Source organism: Falco naumanni, chromosome Z (assembly GCF_017639655.2).
Source record: "Falco naumanni isolate bFalNau1 chromosome Z, bFalNau1.pat, whole genome shotgun sequence".
Taxonomy (NCBI): Eukaryota; Metazoa; Chordata; class Aves; order Falconiformes; family Falconidae; genus Falco; species Falco naumanni.
In genome coordinates, this window is record NC_054080.1 from 24,921,241 (window position 1) to 24,939,975 (window position 18,735).

An 18,735-nucleotide genomic window follows, 5' to 3' on the forward strand; every position below is an offset into this window, starting at 1 on the left:
TTTATATTCTAAAGTGGAGCTGATCCTTGATGCAAGCATCAGTGACCACACAGGTATTTAAAAGACAAAATACATAAGATTTTGTCTTTGAGTTGGCTTCTCTGCATATTACTGGATTTTTCTTCACACTGTCTGATTAGTGAATTCAGAGCTTACTAGAGACTGGAGCTTTTAATTTTATTTGTGGATTTATTAATTTCTTTTTATTGTCCTTCTAAACAACCACACATACCGAATCATTGCAGGGACTCATGCTTGCACAGAAAACCAGATCAGTCTTTCAAAATATTGAGATAATCTCTTATTTGTTAAGATTATTTTGTCTAAAAATATGCTGTTCTTATCAACAAAACTTAGCTTATGTTCACATCTGATTTGCCAATGGATAACTGAACAGCAGAATCCATAATTTACATAAATACCACCAAAATAAATACCTCCTAGACTTCAGTTTCTGAATGCACACTGAATCATTGCCCACCCTTTCAAATGTATTTCAAGCCTCTTGGAGAAGATGGACCTCTTTTTTACATTTCTTCCGCATCAGTGTTACCACTGAATGCTTACATTAAAGCAAGGGAACATGCAGCAGTAAATCGACCCCTCACGACTGCCATGTCCTGTCCCAGACGAGTTACAAGCAGCACGAAGAGTTACACTGTTAGACAGAACTGCAGCCTTTTTTCTTTCTCTTATGTGAATGCAGCTGCCATGGTTGGCTGTATTTGAACAGCATATGTGTGGCATTCATACAGACGCGCTGAAAGCAGCCTGCTGTGCTGCAACAGCCAAGATGGTTCATCATGACAGATAATTTTAACAGCTGGAGTATGAGCTAACGCTCACATGAGCTACAGCAGCCTGTCCTGCCTGTTCCTCTGCTCTCCAAAAAAACCCAAAGCTGGGTATAGAGTACGTGGCATCATCATGCTGCATCATTTGGAGAACAGGATCTGGGGAAAGCATCCAACATGGAGAGGAATCACCCCTCCAGGAATCCCTGCAGAGAAGGCAAAGATGCTGGCAGATCCCAGCCACATACACCTGCACCAGCATCCCTGTTAGCAGGGAAAGGACAGCAACCTCCCTCTGCTGCTGCATGGTGGCAGTGGGACCCCTACAAAGCCAAAGCAGAAGCAGCAGCTGAGTGGTGGAAGCATCCCTCTGAGGAGACATTGGTGGGTCACCACCAAGCGACTGTCAGTTTGCACCAGGCGGGGAGCTGCAGTGCATTGGCTGCCTGCAGCAGCGGACTAGCACGTGTCTGCTTGTTGGTCCTCCCAATTCTGATTTCCAATGAGAAATGAAGTCAGAGGGAGGATCACCAAGGCAAAACCAAGGATTGAGATGAAGACAGTAGGGCAGGGAAACACCGTTTTCACAGATCTGCCCTTCAGGACATCAGCAGCTGCACCTTTGTGTCTTCTAGCCTTTCTTTTTTGAGGAAGTAGACGTAAGGAATCTGCTTCCTATCACCTATACTTTTTCAGCTTGTTGGCTACTTTCAACTACCTTTTACAGGAAACTAATACCTTTGAGAATTTACCAACCATCTCTCTCCTGAGGCTGAAAAAATTAAGCACCCAGGAAGAGAAATGAGATCTTTTTAGTCCTGTCACCAAGGGAAAGACTGCAAGACAAGATACACCCTCAGTATCCATCCAAATGCTCATGTGGCACTCAAACTAAAGACACTTCAGTGAAGTGTGCTTGCAGAAGACAGAACTCTTATTTATGACAGATGTGGAGCTGTTAGTTTTCCAGTTTGTAACTTTGTCAATTACTCATCCTTCCATACAGTCACACTTGCAAACTTATTCTAGGGTGTTGCATCCGCACAGAAAAACATATTGATTTTTTTGTTAGCAATGATGTTCCATAATACATCTTATCACATCATAACAGAGTTTTAGATTAAATCTTGATTTTTAAATGAAAGACATAATTTTAAGGCTTTAAAATTGAGAGAGTTTTTTACTGCGTGCCTTTCAAGTTCTTTATAGCAACATAAAAACATTCATTGATGTGTCACATAGAAAAATACAAGAACATCAGTGAAGCAGGCACAGTCAGATGCAAGAAAAAGGACTCACTTGCAGCCCTGATAATTTATGGTACCTAGGTCTACAGTTGCTAAATTTTGCACTCTAAAATAAAATCCAGAATTACCGTATTTCATTACCATAAAGTGTGATAATAATTACGTAGTATGATAATACTTTATAGACAGTAAACCACAAAGGTACAACAAAGTAATTTTAAAACCCAAGCAATAAAAGATGTATATACTTACTTCCTAACTGACAGCACACTCATTTTCTGCTGTTGCTGCTTATCAGATGAACTCAGCTGAGCAGGGTATTTGGAAAAGCACATTCCAATGATGAAATATACTGTTTACACTCCAGCTGCTGCCCATCATTACTACTACATATATGCAGAACTTGTGTCAGAAAATCTGCCAAATTTCCCACATCCAGCACTGTTCACCAAATAATCAAATTTCTCAGTGCCCAGAAATTGAACTACCATAGACTGTACACTACATTCAGGCACCATGTAATAAATCTGGAAGGCCTACGCACCTGAAAAAGTCCCTGATCACCCATTACCTGAATCAAGGAGACACCCTGATGGTTACATATATCCTCCTTCATTATTTCTAGCTCATAAAGTAACATGCACCATCATGCACTCAAATTACTGGAGCAATAAGCATGAAGTAGCATTGATCCCTGAAAACATCAGCTTCATTATTCACCTCCGCTAGAGTCTGGATCTTCAGATACATAAGCCTACGAAAACCTCAACAGAAAAGAAGGGGTATATGTAATTTAAAGCTAAAATATTCTCTGCTTTTGTTGACAGTTATTAACAAAAAGGGAGGTAAAAGAGTTCAGAAAGCAACCTGCATGTGCCAGCAAACAGCAAACAGCAAAATAGTATGAGAACACCATGTAAAAGTGGTCACACAGAGACATGAAAAGTATTAGGAAAGAGTAAATGAAAAAGGAGAAAACCAGACTCATTACAAGTTCCAAAATATCCACAGTTTCTGGTATTTCAGAGGATCAGTTAAGGAATCTCAAGGGAATAGTAAGGAATCTTGTTTCACTCATGCTGTTGGGGCCACAGAAATGGAGCCACTTATCTGAAACAACTGATAAATTATTACACAGCTTGTTTAAGAGTGATCAATGTCGGTCAAGCTTTCTCATGCCACCCACTTGGTATGTCAGGAATCTCTCCCAAAGATGGCAGATTTTTTTTTTGAGGAGTTTTGGGTAAGTTTCCATATTACCTAATAAAAAATGTAATTTTGCAAATAGCTGTTTTGTTGAAAGCCCGCTATCTAGTCAGTCCAGTACTGTGAAATTGGAGAGTAAAAATTGCACAAGTCTGTAACAGTACTATTGAGCAATTCTTTGTACATGTCTTTCATTTCACAGGTTCACTTGCAATTTACTTCTGAACAACCAATGTATTTTTATCCTTAGTATGGTTACTGAGGCTGGAACAGTAAGACACAGGGAGACAAGCCTGTCCTCACTTAGGTCTGCAGGCACAGCAGGCTTGGGAGACAGAAAAACACAACCCTGTGGACCAGGAAAGCTAAAGAAAGAGGCCTCCTTAGGCTTCAGCAAATCTTTTCGGAGATAAAGTAGTGACTTCTGCAAATATGCTGCTACCCTGTGCCAGCTCCTTGTGGAAGCACTTTTCTGCCTGGTAGCATACTGCACGGACCAGGGCTGCTCCGGTCCCCTGGCTGGTGTCTATGCAGGGGCAGCAGGGAAGGCTCCTTGTACACAGATGTATTCAGGCCCTTCTCACCACGCTGAATTCTCTGCAAGTTGTTAAATGTCTGTAAGTTTCCTCAAACCTTAGAAAAGTTTTAGGGGATTTAATGTAACATTTAACTAGATGCCTTTTAGCCCTTAGAGATATAATGCAGTATCTGACCACACAGCTATCACTTTATCAAAGTTGCACAGTTTGCATGAAGAGCAGTAGTTACTGCTGACACTCCTGCAGTAGCAATTATCATTTCTCCTCTATCTATTCATGCACAGCTGCATGGTTTTCTACTTTGATATTTACCCTCGAGCAGTTTCTGAGGCAAGACCTCCTCAGTCTTCATTGGGATCTGCCATGAATCTTCTTGACCCTTTCTGTAGCATCCAATTGCTATTTTTTTACTGTTTCTGCATAGTACGCAAGGCTCTCAGGATGTTTTAGGAGCTTTTCCAGCTCAGAAGCCTTCAGAGCCCTGCCAGGCTCCTGTAGTGACTGTACACTATTTATGTTCCATGGGGACAGATATTTGGATGCCATATCCCTGCATGACAGTTTGCACAATACATGCAATAAAAATTATAACAAAAAAGAAGTATTAGCAGGCTAAAGTCTGAGACAAAGGCAGGTTTTTTTCCTTTACTTATGTTTTATTAATTGCTAACAGTGTGGCCAGTAACATACAGAAAAGAAAGGGGTTTCTGTTTAAAGCCAAGACACAGACTCACGCCCAGTGTTGTCACAGAGCTTGTTTCCTGTGCCTGGCTGTTCTCCCTCTAAAGGGGATGGCCAGGCCCTCGCCAAACAATGATGCCCCAAAGGTCAGTTAATCAGGCACACAGACACAGCCTTTGGACTGGGTCAGCACTCTCCTCACACAGTATTTTCAGCAGCCCATGTTATAAATGAATGTACAGGCAAATTGCCCATCTGCCTGTGATGCATTGGGAAGAGGCTGAACCATTGAGTCCTTAATCAGTTCTTAGACAACTTCCCTGTAAATGTCAGTGTCTTGCAATAAGCATCAACTGCAGGCACTGGCTTGAAAACTGCAGCATTTGGCACTGTGTTTGTGATGTTTTGTGAGTTACAACAATAGCTAATTAATAATTTTCACTGATATTTCCAAATATTTTTCAAAATTAATACTGTAGTAACTTTTTTTGCAAAATGAGAGGACGCTTTACTTAGATGAAAGCATAATTTAAGATGATTACAACTTAGCAACTTTGACCCTGACTTTTTGCTGCACTGGACATTAATTGTAATACGGTAGATCTGCACCATGATCATTAGTGCTTGTTCCATTTCCTATATTAGAGATAATAGCAAATACAATACCCTCATTTCCTTATTGCTGATGGAAGCATTGCCAGAATCTTTTGACTGTAAATCTTCTTTTCTCTGTGTGCTGCAAAAAGAGCTTTGCACTCAGCTTAAAACAGGTCTCCAAAAATGTTTTTGACAGAATAATTCTGAATGAAGGTACTGATAAATCAGGCTGATGTGATCACGAAAACCACTCTATTTCCCTTCCAACAATTTAATACATCATTAAGAAGAAAGATTAGTTTGAAATCTGTTTACAACAAACAAGGAGAAAAAAAAAGAAATTAAGCTAGTAAAATGATGAAGCTACTTATCCAAAATGCCCTCACCCTCTAAACAGATTGTTCTGTCGTGAAACCATTAGTTAACATCGCTTCAGAAATAGCACATTTGGGACACAAATGCATTTCTCTCCCAGGCTGTGGTGGCACTTCAGTAGGTTCCTTACATAACTTGAGAGTTTACCTAGCTGCTTATTTGTTCTTGACAGAAAAATACTAGAGAGGTCTCCCCATGACACTCATGAAGCCCTTGTTAAAATGCTGTCAAGAGCCAAGACAATTTCCCAGCCTCCATGGTGTCATCTCTGTATCTGATATGTTAAATCACCCTTCTCCAACAGGACTCACCTTTAAATGTAACGCACAAATTTTGAAGAAATAAACACTTTGTGCCCAGAAGACATCAAATGGCAATTATATTTTTAATTAAAAAACTCCAGCAACAATACCTTAGCATGGAAATTGTTACTTCTCCCTACAAGTCATTAAGTTGTATGTCATGCCCATGGCAATACTCACCATCCAGATTCAAGGGAAGAATGTATATAATTGCTCTGCAAAACACACCCTGATATCAATCCAGCAACTGGTCCTGTCTGCTTCCACTGACTGTGATTATAAGAAGGTATATGCAAGCAAACAAAAAGACTCTCCCCTTATTTCATTCCTCCTCTTTGTCTGACACCTTGCCTTGATATACAGGGTTTATTATGTATAGGAGGCATGGTTTTTTTATGGAAGTCCTTTTAAGAAATATTGTTAGAACCTCTTAATTCTGCAGTCTACTACAATCACCATTAAAGTGGATGTTTATGCTATTTCAAGAGGCTACAAGCAAGATCACATCAGACAGTATGTGCTTCTCATTATAGAGACCAATCTCCATATTTTTACTCGTGCTGTGATTTGCCCACATAAATATAATTTTGTAAGTATAAATGGTTATAAACAGCAAAATCATAATTATATACATTCTCTTCCCTTACTGTGACTTCAAGTGCACTGTAAAACCCTTTGCAGTAAGCTACCCCTATAACAAGATCCTGTTTAGTCACTGCCTTGAACCTTCCTTCTGGGCAAGACTTCACAGGGAATTCAGAATACCTGCCATTTATCCAAACTTTGTTAAATCAGTTGGTAAAATCAGTGTATCTGCTGTGACATTCCTTGTATTAATTTGTCTAACAAAGAAATGTTGCTTTGAGACTTTTTGAAAGTTGCTTTACTTAAATATTCATCTTCAGACCAGGCATTTCTTTATAACTCATGAAGTACAACTGTTACATACATAGTAATCATTACAACTACTGTCGTGTTGCACAGAACGTAATAAGTATATATAATTTGTCACATCCACAAAATTAGCTTAATTGAAGTAGATAAAGCTTCCATTATGAATGCTTAAATGTTAGAATATATTTTTCAGGACATGTGTTTGATGCAGTTTGACGTTTGATGTATATGATTTATATGATGTATATGATTGCAGTCTAAAAGTGACTTGTGTACTAGGTAAGCTGCTTTGAAGGTAAAAAAGATGCAATACAAAAGAAAACAATCCTGTTGTGTTGCTTTTTTAACTGTGTGAGATGGCTGGAAACTTAGCTTATGTTGATATGTGTGGATGCAAGGAAGAGAGGAAGCATGTGACAGGCAAAAAGGCTGGCAGCCCACTGGAGAAACCACTTTTGGGCACAGCCTTGATGGGAAGCAGGGACATATATGGGCTGCAAAACTGGCCAGCATGGCTGATGTGGAACCTGCCTGCTCTCCTCGCCCTCTGCCTCCAACAGCCTTTAGAATAATCAAGACTTCACAAAATAACATGCATGACATCAGTTTTCACATATTTTCCCTAGAGAATATAATTATGTAACTAAGCAATTATGTCCTTGAGTATAGGGAAATCACTTGGGGAAGTGAACGTTATTATGATTTCCTAGGTCAGAGAGATGTACAAAGTTTTAGGCTCTATATTGATTTTTATTTTCAGAAAACAAAATATCTTTCAGTTAAGCAAAAGAAAATATCAAAGAATAGTAAAATTTCAATGCTTTTAATAGATGACAGAGCCCAATTTGTAATCAGAGCTTTACATCTATTTTAGCAAATTTATTTGAATTAAAAGCAGATGTTCTCAGCATAATTTTCAAATTGCTTTTAGAATTATGTATGGCATGCTTGCATATCATGTACATATGCAAATCTCTTATCCACTTAAACCTAATGCCAGCTAGGCATTTAACTGGAAATGGATAAAAGCACATATCTGATTTCCACACAGCTCTGCAGAGCTTTATACACACAACTTGTGCAAGGCCTACTGCCACAAGCCATGCAGATGTCCTTAACATGAAATTGTTGACATTAGGAACTTGTAAGCAAAGACAGTACTTTACAAAAAACCAGTTCTTTAAGTATGCTCCTAGAAGTAATCATAGCTGAAGGTACTACCTACAGGAGGTAATGAAATGTGATGTATGAGTACATCAACGCTGATGCAGTTAATGTTCAGGTGGTAGATCTTCAGCTCTTGATCTAAATAACTTCCAAAGATATGGCATCTAACCTAATTCTTACAATTAAAAATTCAGTGCTGTCTTTTACAAATACACGGACATAGTATTTCTATGTCAATGACTGAACATTAAGAAGAGGACTCTTTTTTCTGTACGTGTCCTGGTTTCAGCTGGAGAAGAATTATTTTTACTTTTAGTAGCTAGTACAGTGCTGTGTTTTACATTTAGTATGAGAATAATGTTGGTAATACACTGGTGTTTTAGCTGTTGCTAGATAGTGCTTACCCCTACGTCAAGGTCTTTCAGTTTCCCGTGTTCTGGCAGTGAGCAGGTGCACAAGAAGCCAGGAGGGAGCAGAGCCAGGACAGCTGGCCCAAACTAACCAAAGGTGTATTCCATACCATAAAGCATCAGGCTCAGTATATAAACCAGGGGGAGTTGGCTGGGAGGGGCTGATCACTGCTTGGGGCCTGGCTGGGCGTCAGTCAGCGGGTGATAAGCAATTGCATTGTGCATCACTTGGGTTTCTTTGTTTGGGTGGGTATTTTTGTTTTCTTCTTGGGCTTTATTTCTCTCTGTTCCCTTCATCATTACAATTACTGCTGTTATTGTTGTTATTCTTATAACCACAAAATGGAAAACAGGTCATGCCAACACAAGGATGATTACACAGAACACGTGAATTCCTGAAATTAAAAGCCACCATCACTACTGAATACATAAGCAAGCATAAGTCCTAACATTTGAATGCTATTTGAAAAAGCCTTTCCTCTAGTGTTTATTTTGAAAAGGATAGGACAGGACAGGAGCCAACAGTGTTAGGAAATTACTGGTGCTTCTTGGATGAAGGGCACTTGGGAGTGTCAAAACTACAGCTACTACAAGCCATCCCTGCAAGCCAGGCTGAGTAATGCCGCTGGTCACACAGAAGAGTAGGTTTTCCTCTTTATTCTTCTGAAGAAGCCAGGAGAAAATATTGCCCAGTCACAAAGGGTAGAAAGGGTGTTTTGGTTTGGTTTGGTTTGATCTTACTCTTCAAGATGACAGGACACCAAAGGAGGACAGCTCCATTTGGAACTGGTTCTTCTCCTTTTTATGTGATCCAGGGAAGTTCAAAGATTTTTGTCTCCCAGTTCTCTTCCTCAGAACAGGGGGGTTATCTGAAATACCAGCAGCTAACACTAACAGCTGCTATAAAGAAGCCCAGAAACAGTTTTGTACTGGTCTTCCTTCACAGACTTCAGTTTTGGAAGACTAGATAAATAGTTAGGGAGTACATTGAACAAGGTTCAGTAACAGAGGGACACCGGAGAGCAAAGACTGCTACTGGGTAAAGTCATGCTAGCAGGAATTTTCCAGTCACCGTTGCTGAATCAAGAGCAAACTAGCTGGCAAAGATGAAGACCACATCACAAAAACCTGGTCAGGAGACAGGTTGTCCATTACAGCCTCAGTCAAGACTTCACGCCAACAATAAACACATCTTGTATGTCATCCACCTGCACCCCATTTGACACGACTGAAATGCAGAACCATCCAGCACATTATATGACAAAGTGTAAACCAAACAACAATGAATACAAATATACAGGGAGAAATCTGGCAGGCAAAATAATATATCCACACAGTCACTTTCTCAGGATATTATAACTAATAAACTTATATGGAAAAGGTATACTAAGGACTTTTGTGTTTGTGTTTTATCCATTAAAAAGGGGCACCAAATACCCCAAGATCTGCTTTGCTACAAAAATCAGAATGGACAGGACAGCTCTTGAACATCTTGGGCCACCAGCACCAACTGCTGAAAACCAGCAATCTCTGTGATTTTCCTCCTGTTCCTCTTGGTGAGTTAGAGGGAGAATGGCAAAAGCAGACCATGCTGTCAGGGAAAACAACATGCCACCATAATCCTTAGCACAGAATTGCAGCTGGAACACCAAATTCCTCCTGTTTTACAGTACCAAGCATTGGTCCTTTTACTGACGACTGCATACTCAACAAACACGCTGAATTTGGCCTAGACCTGCAAGTTACTGAAATGCCACCTTTCAAGCAAACTTTCTGAAAACTTGACAAAACTTTACATTTCCCCTTCTCCCCCCACTGGAAAAGCAGAGATTGTTGGGTTTTGGTGGCTTTACAACAGAACAACTGCTGTTTTCTAACTGTGCCCTGAACAACAATTATGCCAGGAGCAGACTCAGAAAACCACTCCCCACTGCCAGAGGGAGAATGGAAATACTAAGGATTCATCAGAGAATGGGGAGAGATCTTAAGGTGCAAATGCTGCCTCTACTAGAAAGGAAATCTTTTGCAAAATCTGATGAGGGGAAGCCAATGTTCTTCAATATCTACAATGGTGTAATCATGCAAGATTCCTCCTCTTACATATAGTGTTCACAAATTTTGTTACTATTTTACACCAGTATTTATCCTGTGTTATAATAGGTAGGCATCCCTGCCATTCTCTTTTGTGGAATTTAACTTCATTTTCTACAGAACTGAACCCAAGGTTTCTTCCTTATTTATCTCAATATATTTATTCTTAACAATGTGCCTTTTGAGGCCTGGCTAAGTATAGATTGATAATACAACACATTTACTAGTCAAAATTGCAGAATTCTCTGATGTTTATAGTTTGGTTAAGTTCATCTCATAGCTGGTGGCTAAAACTAGCATCCATTTGCTGTCTCTACCTCCAGCACGCACAAACTCAATGATTGTATAGAAAAAATATCTTTATCTAATGTCCACTTTTCTTTGAATGATAAAACCCTCAAATATTTTAATCAATTCACTTGGGTTTCAGCCAGTCTTTAGAAGTCTGGTTACTTCATTTGGTCTAAGCTTTAACGGTTAGACATACCAGTGCCTCTGGGTCTGTAAAATACACTTGTAAGCTCTGCATTTGCAGTAGGTTCTTTCCTACTATCATACAGCTCATTAGCAGACACATCAAAGTTCTCTGAAATTAATAGAAATCTTTAATCCTGATTTTCCTTCTCAAACTTGCATGTGGCTAAGTGCCCTCAGTCTTTGGCAATGGCAGCTGAGAATTCAGCATGCTTCCTGTGAATTTAAGATGACAAGGAATTGAATGTAAGTGCAGACATACAATGAAGCTTGAAGTGGTAGAAAATTGAAATAAAAAATAGAAATGAAAACACAGGGGGTCTCACATATAGCTTCAGGAAAATGTTCCTATCTAGACAAGATAATGGCCAGTCATAAGAAAACAACCTATTAGAAAATGTGATGGGAAATTAACTTAGAGACTGCTGGATGAGTTCAAACCGACATGTAGAAGGTATGCTAGTAACTACCCTAATTACAAAATGTGAAGTGTTAAAAATAATTTCAAATTTAAATATAATGAAAAGAGTAATTTATCCCTCAAGCAGAAACCTATAACTTTGACACTAATGCAGAGTAGGCAAGAAGGAACACGGTTTATTTCTAGTGAAAAATATAAGGTTTTGAAAGCACACATTAAAAAAACTCAGTGTCATTTTCTTGAGTTTGACCATCTAAAAAGTAGATGTCTGTCACACAAAAAGTGTATAAGTGTCTTTTTGTGACCAATATTTGAAGGATTATTTGAAGTCCGTAACATCAATAACTCATTCTGCAAGTCAGACATTGAAGGTCTGGCCTCAGGACATGTGTGTACAGAAATTAATTACTTACACAAAACAGAAGAACCGCCACCAGAATAAGCACCCGAGAAACCACACTGTATACAACTGATCATCTCAGAAGGAGAGAAAGAGCAATGATGTATCAAGAGAGTCTGCTCTCAAATGCGTCCTCTCCCGGGAATGAAACTCACCCTGTTCTGAGATGTCAGGTAGCAACAAAACCTCCCTGCCTGTTCTGAACAGCACAGCAAAAGAGCTAAAAAGATGAGTGCTGGCTTGCCCTAGTTTTTCATACAAGCCTTTTATCTTATGAATGAAGCTATCCCCCAGCTTGAAGAACAATGGAGGAATAATGGAAAAGGTGAAGGCGCTGAAGACAGAAAAAAGGGTGTTCCTACTAAGAGCAAACGCAGTCATGTACTGGGAACACTGTATCAGATGTAACCAGCAGAAAGAAAAATCACAGAAAAGGACAAAATGCATGTGGTGGCCTTCAAAACAATAATGGTTTTGTTATTTTCTCTGTTCTTAGGAGGACAGATGTCTGATATATTTATGCTGGTTTGTGACCTGGAAAATTAAGATTAATTTTCTGTGTGCTTCTATGACTGCTTGCTTAATTCTTGGTAAGCCAGTTAAAGCTAGTCTTACAGGCACTCAGATATTACAAGAAACAGATCCAGAAGCTTTATGGGATTCTTTTTATTTAAAAAGTATTAGTTCATTTGGTTTAACAATTTCAAAAGGAATTTAACAAAAATGCTTAGGTGCTTTTAAAATCCCATTCTACATTTTTGATTAAATCCTTTAGAAATGTCTCAAAAAATTTTTGCTAAATGAAGACATAATATCTTCTCATGTCAATGATCCACTGTGAGGACACATCCTTTACTACAGTAAGAGCCCTTAACAAGGGATTTATAAAACAAGTAGGCAGACTAATTCAAGAGAGTTCAGCAAAGGAAAGGCTGAATGCTTCTTTTGCTAAGAGCAATTTCTAAAAATTGCAGAGGCGAAAATGCCTACCTGGTGCCAGGAAGGCATTTGTTGGGATGGTCTATTGAGGGGATTGTACAATTATTTGGTTTTAAGAATGATCTATGGATGCATTTACTTTTATTCTGGAAAGACTACCCTGCCGCCACAGTATTTTCCAGTTTCTAACAATAATTCCTGCTCTACTCACAAATGCCATTCCGTCAAGTTTACAGCCCCAATGTATTCCAGTATCTCAGCTGGGCTGCAAAGATCCCAAGCTGGGCACTGCCACTTCCACAGCTTTCTAAGATTTGGTTTAGATGTTCAGTGTCAGCTCTAAAAGCAAAAGTCAACATATTCTGTCCTAGCTAGGGATCTAGCACAAGGATCTATAAAAACCCAAATAATTGCATGCTCATTTAAAGGCCAGCTTTTTAGATTTCAGCCACACTATCACAATTCATAGAAGTTGAAGATCTTCATCTGGGTCCTACCTTTTAAAATAAAGAGCTGAAACACCTTCTGAAACATCATTCAGCAAAACTTATTCATTCATCATTTTTGCAAAAGAATGATAAATAATGTAGAACGATCTTAACAGGGGCACTTTGACTGGAAGAAAAAATTGGTCATAAAATAATAATCTGACCCAATTTTGAGAATTTTATACAAAAGTGTTATGCTGTGCACTAAACTTAAATACATAATTTATATTACTTCGGATGAGAGTGCCTCAGTAAACATCAGATAATTCAGAAAGTAGCATGATGTGAACATGGTGGTCTTGCAGTATGTCTGGTTACTGCAGTAAACACCATTTCTCACATCTTATTCAGTGTGAACAGGTTTGCAACTAATAGCAAACTATGATTTGTAATTTTTCACAATGGGGCATTCCATTACCATCCCAGGAAAATATGTCTAAGTTGGCCTGTTCCTTCTGAATAATTTTATTATTGATGTAATCACATTAACTTTTCCTCACCTCTAGGTAACTCTTAGAGAGGTCAATCATCACATCTCTAGTACTTTCCTGAGGACAGCTCTTTGGACAGTTCATCTCTGTGGATAATATATAGAGATCCTGCCTCACCATTGCCACCCTTCAGCAGAGCCCTTCTGGCTGTCCTCTCTTTTTTCCATGTGATCAATAGCTGTTTTTTGTTTGAAAAGTCTGACAGTCTGGAAATACACCCAAAACGAGTCATGTCTCATCTGCCCTATTTGCACACCTCTAAGCACTTGTGTCTGCTCCAAGATCTTTGCAGCCTTTCCGCTACCTGGCTGCTTCACCCCAAACATCTGCTGCAGGCAACCAGACAGAGCCACTGGATAAAATCCAAAATACCTCTTGCTGACTCTGAAGTCAGGCTGCCAGGCAGAGCAGAAGGCAAAATCTTTAGCATGTATCACTCCTTAGGCCCTGCCAACATCTTAAGTTTCACAAAGTAAAATTTCCTTTGTATTACTATTTGTCTGAAATGCTCTGAGTGTCCCAACTGGACTGTTTTTTCACGTCCCCTCTCTTCTGCACTAGAAGTGATCAGTGCTAGCATGTAGACTAGACATTTGACAAATTAATTTCTTAAGTACTTTCCCAGCATCTCATTGCTGTTTGGTGAACTGCTGGTGTCAAATCAGATGGAAGAGCAACAGGTGACTGAGAAGTGGGGATAATGTGCACAAATACTGTGTGTAGCCACTAGAAGCTTCATCTTCTTGTCTCAGACATCTTTATACCTTTCTTTAAGCCATACAATGTGATGTACTTGTACAAAAATTCAAATGTTTGAAAACCACACAAAATATAGAGGAAGAAGATCTATTAGGAACTCTACAAACTACCGGCACCAAACTTTACTTTCATCTCTCTCAATATAACTGTTATTTTGTGTACATATGTGCAATTTGAAGAGCAGTGAGAACTGATTTTTTGTTTAGATATGTTGTAACTACACTATCCACTTTCCCAGTAGTTAACACTTCCTTGCAATGAACCTTGTTTGTATGGACACTCTTCCATAGTGGCAAAAACTGTGATGGGTCACCTTCAGGCAACAACTGCAAATGAAGTGTAACTATTTTCATGGCAATATTCTGCAGGAGTCTCTGATTCAAATTCTTGTAACTCTTTACACCAGCTAACATGTTCAGCCAACCTATTATCCTTTTAAGTTGAGAGAAAAAGTAATGCACTCTCTTTTGTTTAAGGTTCCAAATAAATTACTCCACAAAAAAAGAATGAGAGACTACACAAGTCCCAATTATTTCAAATTACTTTTGGGGCTAAAATGATCGGTGCTGAACTCCACAGGTTTCTGAGATTGGACAGAACGTACACTTTACTGTAACAGATGTCTTAGAGCATTAAACGTATTTCTGACTGCCATCCAAGGTCTCTTATTCCCCTTCAAAGTGCCACTACCTTAAAAAAAAGTCAATACAAAATTAATTACAGGAGGGGACTTGTGTGGACTGCCTCCAATGAACTCTGCTTCTTTCACACATAAGTAATTATTGAGCCATTATAGGTGAAAGATTAAGTGCTGAACATATGATGCTAGGTAATACTCACAGCAACTGCCTCCAGGATTTGTTTAACAGCATCAGCAGCATCTCGTTCACTGTAGTAACCCTTTTCCACAATCCTACAGAAAAAACAACATGAGAAATCGTGTTCAGCATTATGCATTAAGGTAAACAAACCAGGCAAAACACTCTTTTCAAAAATGAGCTAGAAAACAATCAACTTTAAATATGACCAGGACTCTGGAGTGCCCCCTAAAGAATAGAAGACAACTCTTTTGCAATTTAGGTTACCTTTGATTCCCAGTTAAATGAAAAACTGGAGATATCAACTAGGTAAGAAGCTCATAACATATACACATCACACATTCAGTTGAAAAGTTTTTGAATTTTCTAAATTCAGGGAATGTGAATTACTCTGTGATATAACTAGGTAACCTTTAGGAACTGCTTTTTCACTTTTATATTTAACTTCAGCTTTCCTCCACCTCCCCCTGCCTCCTCTTATCCAGTTAGCTGGTCACTAAACAACAGCACTATGCTGTGCCCACACAGATCTGAATTATTCAAGAGAAAGCTCTGGTGTAAAAATTTACTAGCTTCAAATTATCCCTCAAGTATAATGGGCTGAAGAAAAAAGTTGTCTTTTTTCCCCCATCAGTAGAAAACTGGGGGCTCTGTAGTCAAACACAGTTTCATTAAAACCAAAACTACTTTTTTTCTTTCTTCTTAATGTAAATAGCCAGTATGCTAAGTTTATTTTGTATAGACAACACATAATAGATTGATTTTGCAAATGTGCTGACCATGTGGAGCTTATGGTGAATTCAGCAATATTTGTAAGTTCTAAAGATCCTTCAGATCTGGTTTTCTGTCTCCCTTAGCTTTTACAACCATTCGATTTTGTAAAAACACACAAAACTTCAGCTTTCTTCTTTAATGATGTTATGTCTGTGGAGCCTTAGTGTGATAAAAACATTAAGAAAGAAAACACTTTTCTGTGTTAAGGTAATGTTCTGAAGTGGTGTATTTCAACACTTTGTATGCTATGCTGCATAGAAAGGGCAGCAAGGTTTAATGTGAATTTCTGGGTTGGACTCCCAAAGCCCAGCTGTGCTACTGCAGCTCTTTTAGAAGAACACCAGCAGTGGCACAGGGTCTGGAAGCTGATCCAGGATTTGCATCACATGTTCTCCAAGAACTGCCATTACAGAATGAACACTAGATAAATGCACAGTTAAACAGGTTAAACAGGGTCAGCAGAAGATACAGATTTGCACAATAACATATGGGAAGTTAATAAAAGAAGGATCTATCAATAACATACACTAATGTTCCATTTAAGACTCCCAACAGTCTTTTTACTGTTGTATTTAGCTACACACAGTATTTGTGAACTACCGTAATTTTCCTTCAGAGACTTACCTTAAAGGTCAGAGCTTTGACGTGAAGTTTTGATTTTTTACCATATTCATTTTTCAAAGCCCAAGAAAACATAGACAGATGTGTAGAAACAGAGCCTGTGGTGCCTCTGAGACATTTTATAAAATGATCTCCTGCAAGCACACAAGCCAGTTTTACAAAACAACACCCTAAAGTCCCCATGAAGCAGGAGAGCAAGACGCATATAACGGCTGAAGGCAAAAGTTGCTGGAAAGACTTTCTGCCTCAGGATCCAGAAACAGACCATGCTTGTGGCAAGAAGGGTACACTCCTTTCTCCCCACTTTCACTGTTTTGCAGTATCTTTTTATCACTTCTCTGAAATAACAGACTCATATTGAGATCCCTTCAGTGCAACTCCTTACAGCTTTACAAAAGTTGACACAAAAGATGTTGATTAATGTACTTATGAAAGCATTACTTACATACTCATTAGAAGATTAAGTGCAATAAGAAACAATGCCAAGATAATAACCCACCAGAAACAGATGTAACAAGCATGGCACTGCAGAAAATGGTCTATACAGGGATATTCCTAACCAGCTGCAATTACTTTACCTTAACACGCATTATGTTCACAGATAACTAAGTCTATTCATGTGGCACTAGTATGAGCAAGCAATCCCTCTCAAGCAGGAGTTCTTCTATCTCACCATGATTTTTTGGCTGCATAATTATTTGGCCTTATTTCTAGAAGGCGGTTGTTTTTTTTTTTTTCCTGGCAGCCCTTCAGCTACCCTTGCATATAAACTAGTTCACCTCCTTTGTGTTTTTGTACTGCCAGCCCTTCCCCTGCTTTGGCCATCCATTCAGATTATCAGGGAGAGCTTTATTTGAACTTACACCACAAGGGTAAACCAAAGCAAAGTTTGCTCAATTAGACACTATGTTAGGTGTGTGGCCTCAAATTTAGGAAAAAGGTTATGAAAAATCGTAAATTACACAACAAAATGCTACATTGTGCTTGAAAGTAAGATGCCCTCTCCGCTATTTCAGACTGAATTATCCTTCTCTGGTAGATTACATGGTGAGACCTGAGCCACAGTGGCCCCCTTGCTTGGGTCTGTTCCCCTAAATACACTGGTTTGGCTTCCTCCTCCTTTGTAATTCAAATAAAGTATTTAGTGTCAGTCAGCAGGTTCCCACCTGTAGCATCCAGACGCATTTTTGAGAATACAGACCTCACTTTCACCCCACCTTCCCTCTTCCCTGCTGTTATTTTGGGTGCTAATTTGCTCCTCTAACCTTGGCACAAGAGGCATGTTACAACACTGTCTTTGTTTTACAGATTTCTGCGTATTAAAGACATTCACATAATCGCTCTGTTAAGCTTACAATCTTTAGCAGGGCATGGGAGATCATAACGTAACTTCAAATTTGGTCACAAGGTAATAAAACCAAAAAGTCTGCTGTGCTAGTTTGACCCTCTGCCACAGATTTTAGAATATATTCCACAATTAACCACAGGAAAAAGACAGGCATGGTGGGGCTGCTGCTGGGGAAGTGCTGCACACAGGCTGAGCTGCCAGCACCATGCTGGTTTCAAATCCTCATTGCTCAGGCATACATCCTCTGGGAACGGACCACCGTGCACATGCGTGAGTCCAACAGCTGCAGGATGAACTTGGGCACCTGACCTCAGAAACGTGTGGGGCAGAAAGTTTTCAGGTTCCAACAGGATTTGAAATTCTCGGGTTTTCCCGCATACATGATTAAGATGAAAGAAAAATGTGGCAATACAGTTAGAATTCAATTTACCTTTCTCCCTTCATCCAACAAATTTCTAATTTTACAGTATGGTAACCCAGTATTTGTTCTATCCTTTCTTTTTCAAACAGATATATCTAGGTGGAGTGGGGGGTGTGAGATATCTCTTAAGCGCACACAACTTCTTTGTACTTTCTTCCACTCCACAAAATCAAAGAAAAGGTGAGGTTCCTAGTTTCCTGTCAGTGCCCAACCAATGCAGGAAAGAAAACCACCAATTCCTTGACCGGTGGAAACAAGAGAGGTCAAAGCGGTGCTCAGGACTGCCCTCTTGACCACAGCGTGAGAAGACCAGCCCACCCTGCCTTAGACAACTATAGGATACTGCTCTTATTACTTACATTAAACACGTAACAGAAGAAGCACACAGACACTGAAGATGAAGACATTCTGGATTTACACTTTACAGGAAACAAACATAATGAAGTGTGGACCCATATTTCAGAGCAGCAATAAAAAA

The 18,735-nt window shown here is 39.2% G+C and overlaps 1 protein-coding gene across 1 annotated transcript in view; it reads right to left on the reverse strand.

Moving 5' to 3' along the window:
* The window catches only part of CAMK4 (calcium/calmodulin dependent protein kinase IV), a 170,093-nt gene that overhangs the window by 46,355 nt on the left and 105,003 nt on the right, over nucleotides 1-18,735 (reverse strand). The window contains exon 5 of the mRNA XM_040579740.1: nucleotides 15,116-15,188. Within this exon, the coding sequence (XP_040435674.1) occupies nucleotides 15,116-15,188 (73 nt within the window). The remainder of the gene's footprint in view (nucleotides 1-15,115; nucleotides 15,189-18,735) is intronic.